This window comes from Mercenaria mercenaria, unplaced genomic scaffold (assembly GCF_021730395.1).
Source record: "Mercenaria mercenaria strain notata unplaced genomic scaffold, MADL_Memer_1 contig_3722, whole genome shotgun sequence".
NCBI classification, from domain to species: domain Eukaryota; kingdom Metazoa; phylum Mollusca; class Bivalvia; order Venerida; family Veneridae; genus Mercenaria; species Mercenaria mercenaria.
Genome location: NW_026461889.1, coordinates 1 through 10860, shown reverse-complemented (window position 1 = coordinate 10860; position 10860 = coordinate 1). Strand labels below are relative to the sequence as shown.

The 10860-nt window shown below is 33.6% G+C and overlaps 1 protein-coding gene across 1 annotated transcript; it reads right to left on the bottom strand.

Moving 5' to 3' along the window:
- Nucleotides 1-2996: 2996 nt before the first annotated feature.
- Nucleotides 2997-10190, bottom strand: LOC128553341 (uncharacterized; the record flags this gene model as incomplete). The annotated part of the gene is made up of 7 exons (XM_053534479.1): nt 2997-3916; nt 4457-4564; nt 4800-4838; nt 5970-6080; nt 6814-6885; nt 8856-8957; nt 10035-10190. Coding segments are annotated over 7 exons (876 nt in total), but the record flags the coding sequence as incomplete, so codon positions are not given.
- Between the last annotated feature and the right edge of the window lie 670 nt (nt 10191-10860).

The following is a 10860-nucleotide window of genomic DNA, read 5'->3' as shown; positions in this document are numbered from 1 at the left end:
AAGCAATGAGTACTTACGTATAATTTTTGCAAAGTGTTTTCTTTTATTATCATTTTTATGATCATTTTGTGTTTCATATATCGTGCATTTTGTTAACATGACTGTATGTGCAAGGGATTAACCCTTATCATGCTGGGCACGATTGATTCTGCCATTGCGACCAGTGTGGATGATTATCAGCCTGTACATCCGTATATCTTTTAAAAGTTAATGATACTGTTCAAACTGAAAGATGGACAAGTTCATTATTGAAACTTAGCAGGGAAAGGGTTAACGCGGTGGGGATAATTCTTATAACTTTTGAACATGTGGGTGTCAAGTGTGTGATTTTGTGATCATCATTAACCGGTTGTTTCTTTCGTACTCTTTGTTTGTTTGTTTTTAACCGGTTTCTAAATTTTATTATGTACACATCCAAATAAACAGATTAGCTCAAGCGGAAATCCTATTCTACTTGATCCTCGGAGGATGACCTCTACGAAAACCAAGGCTCCGGCTCGATGTTGTTTTCTAGGCGGCCATTTTCCGTAAAGAAATTTCGCTATCTGACTCCAAGGTAACGTCACTCGGAAAAAGTCTTTGGGCGACTGTGATGAAATCTAATTAGCGACATATACATCTGGAAAACACACCTGTATCGATTTCTTGTGTGCCGAGGCACTTGACGGAATTTCTTCGAGTGACTCGTAGGCAAACAGATTTTGTTTTTCTCGGAGCACAAAATATCGATTTGATGTACTGATACGTGTATAAGACAGAGTGTTTGTAACAAATGATATTATGATCTGAGTTTTTTTTTTGAATTAAATGAAAAATCGGGAAAACAACTTAGCAATTTATATTGGCTCACAATATTTTCTGAAATTTGTGAATTGTAGTGGCATCCTTTTCTGTCTATTCAAGCTTGGTTTTACAATTAATACACTTGCAATGTTAGGACAAAGTGATTGTGATATCATTAATGCATAAACACGTGTTGCAGGATTCCGTTTGACGGACTGCATTCTTGGAAAGCTGCTTTTCCTATTTGATCTAATGGTGTCGATACAAGCTGGACGTATCGTTAATGTGCATAACAAGAATATGTAATGGATTATATGCTATTTATCCATCCACAACTTGTTCCAGAGTATTACTCTTGCATACAAGTATTATACAAGCATAGAAGGAACGACTTTTGTTACAGCACAGTTTCTTCATAGAAGAGTATTTAAACCAAGCGTGGGAAATGCACGTCCGTAAACAGAATTGACGTCATATCATTTGAAAAGTGTATTGCAAGACTTCCAGTTTGATTTAAGTATGTTTAGCAAGGTATTATTAAATATTTCTCGTACATTCCTGTTTGAATCTATACCTATACTACATGTGTAAAGAACACAACGTAACTATCATTAGCTCGACTTTCAAAGAACAGTAGAGCTATTGGACTCACCCATGCGTTGGCGTTGGCGTCGGCGTCGGCGTCCCGATTTGGTTAAGGTTTTGTATGTAAGCTGGTATCTCAGTAACCACTTGTGGGAATGGATTGCAACTTCACACATTTATTCACTGTGATTAACTGACCTACACTGCACAGGTTCCATAACTCTATTTTGCTTTTTTTACAAAATTATGCCCCTTTTTCGACTTAGAAATTCTTGGTTAAGGTTTTGTATGTAAGCTGGTATCTCAGTAACCACTTGTGGGAATGGATTGAAACTTCACACACTTATTCACTGTGATAAACTGACCTACATTGCACAGGTTCCATAATTCTATTTTGCTGTTTTACAAAATTATGCCCCTTTTTCGACTTAAAAATTCTTGGTTAAGGTTTTGTATGTAAGCTGGTATCTCAGTAACCACTTGTGGGAATGGATTGAAACTTCACACACTTATTCACTGTGATAAACTGATCTATATTGCACAGATTCCATAACTCTATTTTGCTTTTTTACAAAATTATGCCCCTTTTTCGACTTAGCAATTCTTAGTTAAGGTTTTGTATGTAAGCTGGTATCGCAGTAACCGCTTGTGGGATTGGACTGAAACTTCACACACTTATTCACTGTGATAAACTGACCTACATTGCACAGGTTCCATAACTCTATTTTGCCTTTTTACAAAATTATGCCCCTTTTTCGACTTAGAAATTCTTGGTTAAGGTTTTGTATGTAAGCTGGTATCTTAGTACCCACAAATGGCAATGGATAGAAACTTCACACACTTGCTCACTGCCATAATTTGACAAGCACTGTGCAGGTCCCATAACTCTACTTTGCATTTTTTCAAAATTATGCCCCTTTTTCGACTTAGCTGTTTTTGGTTAAGTTTTTGTATGTAAGATGGTATTTCAGTATCCACTAATGGCAAAGGATTGAAACTTCACGCACTTGTTCACTGTCATGAGCTGATAAGCACTTTGAAGGTTCCATAACCTTTTCCCCAATTTTTACAAAATTATGCCCCTTTTTCGACTTTTGTAATCATTCAATTGACAAGGCTGTTGAATAGTCGGGCGTTGCTGTCCTTGGACAGCTCTTATTTTTATCCTGTTATACATGGAAAAAATACATAAACCTAGTACATAAATGTAGATCAATGTGATGTCATTTACAGCATCAAACGTCATTTTACACACCTGGTTGTGAGACAAAGTTTTGTTTTCAAGCATGCAAGTAATAGCTTTCTATCATTTTCACTCATTTAATAGTTAAGTCACTTTGATAGCTCTTGTTTTTAGTTTAATATGCCAACCGAGGTGACGTTCAGGTATCATATACACGCCGGGGAAATCGCTCGATTTAAGTAACAAATTTGGTTTTTAATTTTCCTTACTACTTTACCGATTTTAATAAAACAATATTAAATAAAAACCGCCGAAGACAGGAAAATTGGTGCTTTTCTCATAACAAAGCGTCTGTCAGAAGTTCTTGATACTTCCCTCTAACACTTCGCACGAATGATTTCTTTCAGGAAATAAATGTGCAGGCAACGTACACACTGAAATTCATGCAAAGAGTTTGAAGACAGTATTGTTAAACACCGACACACGTTTAGTGCCGAGGAAATCACTTGTTATTTCTGTCTTCGACACATTTTGTGTATAAAATTATCAAGAAACACGGAAATTACAAACAGAGATGTTTCATGAACCGAGCGATGTACTCCGTGTATACGATATCAAAAAGTCACGTTGGTCGGCCGCCCTTAAAGTGTATGAAACAATTTCATATTCATTCTTATAACACGACTATGTGATTTTATTTGAATGCATTATGTAGCTTTTTCCTTTGCTCCAATTCAGAAAATCCATACGTACAGAAATACTACAGCTGCATGTACAAGAGAGCACGACTATTTATTAATGGACATGTTAATTTCAAGCAAGTCTATAACATCAAGCAAATTCTTGTAAAAAATACACATTTATTTACAGAAAAGGAACGTAGACGACTCAAGTCTTTCCCATTTAAATAACACACAGTCAGTCTAGTATCACTGCTGCCATTGATTAAAGAATGTTATATGTATCTAAGTAAATTTATTGAAACTGTAAGATTACAACATCACATTAAGATGAATGATAAATGCGTTTAATTATAATAGCGAAATATCATTTATTGTGCCAGTGTTTTTGTTCTTCTTATACTTTTCCTTGAGCTACTCCTTTTGCTAGCATGGGTCCATCCTTGTGAAGATAAACTGCTGGCCACACAATATAATCCAGGAGTTTCCCCGATTTTGTGTATGGTTTGTATTTGTTTGTATCGAAAGGAATGTCGTCACCCACATCTATAAATTCAACATACACGGGTGGTTCATGTCTGCACATTGACCAGCAGATGTTCATGCACTTCTTGATATACGAAACTACAGTCCCTTGTTTCTGCTGATCAATACCTAGTTCCTGTACAATGATGTCACTTCCGGCCTGAAAACAAAGATACGGAATTCTACTATTTGATTCATTTAATATATTGCCATATTTTCCTGACGTCTTAAACATCAATAAATACGTCCTCAATTGGGCAGAACAAACTGGATTGAAATATGACGTAATTGTTGTAATTTCAGGTTTTGCCAAGAATAAACGTTATGCTGTGATAATGTAAAGACATTGAATCCTGCCTATTTTTTTAGCAAGATAGTTGATTTACAATAAACAATAACATATCGCAGGTGTTTATATTTATAGGACACACTGATAACAGATAGTACTACAGATGCATAAATATCAAATAAGTTTCTCATAATAAAATCTTGTTCTTCAAAAGCACGATTTGTGCATATCAATGATATCATTATGTATTTAAATGGAAATCAACAAATAAAACGTGTTATTCAATTTGTTATCTGTGACTACTATGCAAACTGGTTTTCAGAATAAAAACTGTTTCACTGTATTATGCTAATATAGATTATGTAATGTACACTACATTTAACATTGAAAAGTAACTAATTAATGTTATACCCTTTCCACTTCTTCTGAAAGTTGTACTTCAAAAAACTTCCTTGCTTCCATAATGGTTTTCTTTTGTTCCTTTTGGAGCAGTTCGAAGTCTGATTCAAGTTTCATCCTCTAAAAACAAAGTGATATAAAGTTTTAGTGCCACTATTCGAATTAATGTGATATGAATAAAAGGTACACATGTATCATGCTATTATTTTAACGAAATGATGCATTGTAACATCTATTGTCATGTTACCCCACATACTGGACAGCTAAAACTTAAACAATATCGTTTGTTTGTCATTTCATTTAAGAATCTGTATGTTACTATTGCTTTGAAATATGTTTCTAAAATATGCCTTACCTTTCGCTTTGGTTCTTCATCGTCGTTTCTTTCCTGACTCTATAAATAATTCAAGATTAGTAAATGGAGATAGTTTAATAGTAAAATTATTAATATCCTGAAGTGCCACATTGCCGTAGGAAATGAAATATTTGGTTTTAGTAGCCTGAGGACGCATAACTTTGCAGTGTCTCAACTAACCCTAACCCACGTTGATGCAGTTTTATTGGAATCAATAAAAAACGTAAAATATATTTCTGGTCACAAACGCCTACAACTTATATGCAGTAACAAATCTGGCTAAGTCAAGTGGTACATAGCTCTTCGATACCTTGATTGACCTTAAGTGATGTTACGCACATCTACACTTGATGGTGCTCATGGAAACGACGTATCAAAACTGTGGAAGTAGTTCACGCCACGATATCCAGAATACCAATAAAGCCGTTGTACACATTCTGGCTAAGGTTTATGTTCTAACTGCAATGTTTGAACTGACCCAAAACGATGATTTGTATTATGTTTCATTAGAATCCCTTTAAAAGTGTTGCATTGCGGTATAAGTAATGTCTGCTTGGGTATGAAATGCCCGTTTGAACATGATTCCCTTTAAATCCGTCTCAAATTGAAATCGCTAAATCATATATGAATTGTGTTTATACAGTAAGAGCAGTACATAGATCATTAATCATCAAAATTAAACATAGTCAAAATTACAAAATGGATACATAGCTAAACGTTTATATATTTATGTGTCTAGCTATATATTTTTACAAATGTATAAATGTAAGGTCACCATTTGTGTTGAAAAAAGGATCATTATCATACTTAAGAAAAGTAAAACATGTTAAATCAACTTAAATTCAGTCTAAAAGTTAGCGGTTTTACCAATGGAAATTATTTATAGCTGTTATAATAGATGTTAAACATTGGTTGAAATGCTGTTTTTACGAAAACTGCAGGTTTGACATTTTAGCACAAATCTCTAGCGTGCAACATAGCACATACCTGTTTAAATATTAATACCTGTGCATTGGAATTGGCTATTTCTTCCACTCGTTTATTTTCGCCTAAGTCTTTTAGCTAAAGAAATAAACAACGCATTAAAAAACCAACAACCGATTACCGAGGCTGGTATTTTGTAAGATTTTACAGAAGCATAAATACCACCAAAAATAAATAAACTATTACCGATTCGGTATTATTTGAAGTGCCTATATCCCTATTGTTGGTTTTAATGTCTAGAATATATCCGTCCATGTCAGCTACAAAACGGGGCGCTTGATCAACATCTCGTTTGGTCTAAAATATGAAACATAATGATGATTTAAATATGATTACTTATTTATATAGGTGTGCAAAACACAGACCTGATTCGGACGTTTGTTATGGTCGGTAGCAAACAAGTGGAATATACACTGAGAAATGGCTTTAAATTCATATTTGTTCCTATACATTGTAATGTTTCTTTTGTGTTTCAAATGGGTCTTCTTTGAACATATCTCTTGTTAATTTTTCTTTAGAGTTAAAGACGATGATACTGTTAAGTACAAAGCAGTTGACACAATTTTTCTCCTACATCCTATAAAGCAGAAATAGTGCTCTTCCATATTTGTCCTGTTACTATTTTAAATATGAATGATATTTTGAATCAAACAAGACACAACAGAAGTGTATCATAATTAACTTAAACCTAACGAATTGACCATAACGCGCAAAATGGTTTTCTCTGACTAGGCCCTCGTGAAAGCATTATACGGGAGGGTACCCTTTTTGTCGTAAATTACTTCTTCCATACATTAAATTCTAAGTCACTCCGGTACATGACAGGAGTGTTAGATAGATACAGGGATTTACGTAATGAACCTTGTTCATATACACATGTGACTTAGGAAATAATTCAATTAAATGTTTGATGATTTCTCCTCAAAAAAGAATAACAACATACATCAATCAGAATAACCATTACGGTATTAATGTTTTTTGCAAAACCAACTGAATCAAAAGCATTTTATACTGCCAAAGGGCAACTTACACTTTGTGCGAAGGCTGGTCCATGTACATTTCCAACTCCTCTACCAGTAGTATCCGTCATGTTGTTATCATTCTATGTAAAATGTAAGCAAGTTAATGGACAGAGCAAATAAAAATACAAACGACATGACAATATTTCATAGTATGACTCATTGTCTATTACAGTTTTGCATGTATTTTTCTCGGTATAAGAAATACATGTATATCATCTTACTGAGCTACCGGCGTTGCTAAGAATTTTACAAGAATTTTTTAACTCTATTATCAAAATACCTATTTGACGTTTTGACAGAAGAAATTCTAAATTTTTGAATCTGAATGTATTATAAAGATGGTTCGTATTTTTTTTAGCTCAAAGTGATTGCTGAAGATACTGACTTTTGACCCACTGACCTCAAAATAAAACATCCATGCAATATTTATCAGCCACAGGTCTAGTATTAAGTTTGAGGGATATATCTCAAGAAATTCGCAAGATATTGATCGAAAACTGTCTTTGTTTTAACAGTCACTGTGAAATTTACGTTTGACCCACTAACCTCAAAAGCGTTCACCGCCAATGAGCATTTTACATATTGAATTTGAGATTCAAATGTCAAATCATTTTTATGTTATCGGGCGGAAATGAAATTGACGGCGGATGTAGGACCATGGTAACCCTTCTGGCGTGTTAAAATGTCATAAAATGTTGCTTCAAAGAATTTGACCATCTTAAATCATTCGATCTATTTGCAGTAGAGACATAAATATTAATCTCTCTTTTACAGCCAAGTCGATCTCTCTCTTTTATCTTGATTAGCTAAAATATTCTTACGCTGTTTGAGCACTTTGACGTCGGTGCTAGGGGGCGTAAGAGTTATTGTATATTTCATTGCCTCTCATGAACAGACTCAATCAAACCTAGTCTGCAATTCTTCTTGGTTGCATTCTATGCTTCTAAAGGATCTTTTTACATATTAGATGTATACAAAACAAAACGGGATGTTTGGTACGGTAACCATAATATATGATTTGAATGGAAAAGAATATTTCCCTGAATTATTAATGTTGTGCACTGGAATTTCGAAAGAAAGCACAAAGCTAAGCTAGAATGGAAATCCTTCAAGTTGCTTTAAGTCTTGGTTATGTCAATGAATTATATACCTTGACAATCGAAATAAGTGAATGTAACATATTCTACTATTGTAAATTTTTACTCATTTTAGTACTCTATAAGATACCATAATTACCATAAATAATATAACCTTTATCACGCATAATTTGTTTCTGTAACTTGTCCCAACTGTAGTATAAATTGCTATTCGTTAGATGAATAATATATGAAAAATCATCTAAAAGTATATGATATGCTGGAATTGCAGCTGTTCGAGACAGACCATGATGGTCGGACTATATATTGAAACCTTTGTAAAGAAAATATAAAAAGGAAATGTAAGCGGGGATGGGTTCAACGGAAGACTTTGGAACATTGTTTGATATACATTTGTCATTCTGCATAAATGGTAAAGGAAATGGCACATTTAATGGAAAAGTATCACAAGAGAAACAAGCAAATGACCTCTTTTGATGACCATATTGTAATCTAGCCACATTGCATAGTATATTTTAAAACAAATCTTTCCAGTTATAACTTAAAATAAACAAGATTATTACTAGCTATACCAAAACAATTTTCTTTAAAATGCTACAGAATACAAATTACATTAACGTATAATATGGACAACAATTCTTTAGCATCATGTTAAAATCTTAAATAATTTTAGGTGCACAAGTATTGAACACATCACATACTAAGTATTGAACACATCACATACCACTAAAGAAAAACAGACTGCATCTGGTTGCATTTTATAGGTGTTATTTAGAAACGTAGTCTCTACTCAGTGTATCTGTTTAAAAGAATTGCGCCAAGCCAATGTTTTGGGGATCGAGGGGTGATTAACATGTCAGTGCCTCTCAACAACCGAGTCAGCATATATTTTGTTTGGTTGCTTCGTAAGGATATTCGTATAGTCTCGCATTAAAATTTAAACTGGCACATACCCATTTACTAGAGTCTGCTTCTTCATTTCTAGTTCCATTGTTCTGTTTAGCTAAATATTTGACAGCTTTCGAAAGGGTTATCCGATTTACATCTAGTTCTGTCTAAAATATGAAACAATTCATGGAAAGACGAGGATAAATTTGAAATCGGATGATGAAATAATATACTGTACTTAAAATGAGCAGGGTATATATTTTCTTTAAAAGTGTTTCTTTGTGTTTAATCATTCTTGTAGAAAAGTTATATTCTTTTAAATTTTACCGAATTTGCTACAACATATAAATATTAAGATAATAGTTTAAATATAGGAAAATATGTTCTCGTGAGAAATAGATAAGTGCTATTTTTCAGCAGACATGCAGAAAGGTATAATTTCTTCTCAATCCTGTCTATATAAAATAACGCGCATTCTTAAATCAATTTCACCCGTGAGTAGTTCACGGAAGACAGATATCTCATAAGTATACAAAAACTTACATGAGTGGTTATGAAATGAAAATATTTAAGCAAAAACACACTGTTATGGTTTGAGATTTTTGATAAATCATACGCACATAACTCTTGACTTACTTATTTGATATGACTTATTATAAAACAGAATTATATAGACATAAACTTCGTAAGTATGAATAAGATTTGTGAAGAAATGTTGGTGCTAGGGAGTAAACATTAAATAAAACTTTTTATAAGGTCCACAACTCGACTAAAATCAATCAACCAAACAACTAGTGAAATATGTGCAACTAAGTCTGGTTTTAATCAATTCTATAAAGCTTCATTTAATCCTCACAGTAGTATTGATGAAGTAGTCCAGTCAAAAATATGAAGTCTCTCCTCGCCAAAATAAACCAACCGAACAATACTGAGGAAATACAAAGCAAACTATTGTACTTAACCATTCTACAAAGTTAGGTTGAAATCAAACAAGTAGACAGACGATCAGACAGGCAGACATAATGATTTGCATAACATACGTGTTTTCTTGTTCTGATTCTTTAGCAAGCGTTTAAACTTTATTTCTATGTTATTATTTCTCTTTTCTATATTTGATTCCAGTTCAATGATCTCACCAGCAACTAGTGTTAGATAAAAAATAGTTGTAATCCCAGGGTTTCTAGCAACTGATAATTAAACGAATCACTCTACCTCTACAAAATCATATTAACATTAAAATGTACCTTTGAAGCTGTTCCTAGATTCAGCTGTGTGTTGAGAGAAGTTTTGCCATTTAAATGTCCCTGTGGTACGTGTGATTTAACAGTTAGCGAAGAGAAACTCCTTTTGATAGATTCAGCATGATTTTCCGATACCTCGTTGCATAGTTCATTGGCCCGCTAAAATAAAATGTAATCTTTAGTAATTTGTTTCCACTGGATCTTTGTTTTAGGCAAGATACATTTTTGAATAAGTGTGTCGTTACCACAACGTTTTACTGCGAGAGTTATAACTACGAGGCTTCAAGTTACCACTGTAGGAACTAAGTACATAAATTCTACGTTTTGTGAAAAGTGAGAAAATAAACGAAATACGTTTAAGGATGTAAGATCAAATTTGTTATACAGTTAAGACTGTTTTTATACTCTGTGAGCTTGAAAAGGAAAATGTACAGGTCGGTCACCGCACTCGTTTTTATTTTATAGGGCATTTTCTTCACCAACTGTTATTATGTTAAAAGTATTTTGCTGCATTAATGACATGGCACAACGCCTCATAACAGAAAAAAAAACGTTGGGGTCATCGTGTATCTAAGAGATATATCTTAAAACATTAAAAAAATGGTAAATAATGATATTATTAGTTCTTTTTGTTTAATGTATACTTCTTAGATTATATAAAGTGCAATGTTGACACTTTTCTTTCAGTTATAAGCCTGTTCCCCGACTTCATCTCAGTGTCGTCATATTTTCTGGTCCTTCGAGACAATTGATTTCAACTCATTTAGACTTAAAGATTGAATACTGCTTAAGCCGGTGCTAGGGGGCGTTGGCAGCGTTGAATTTTCAA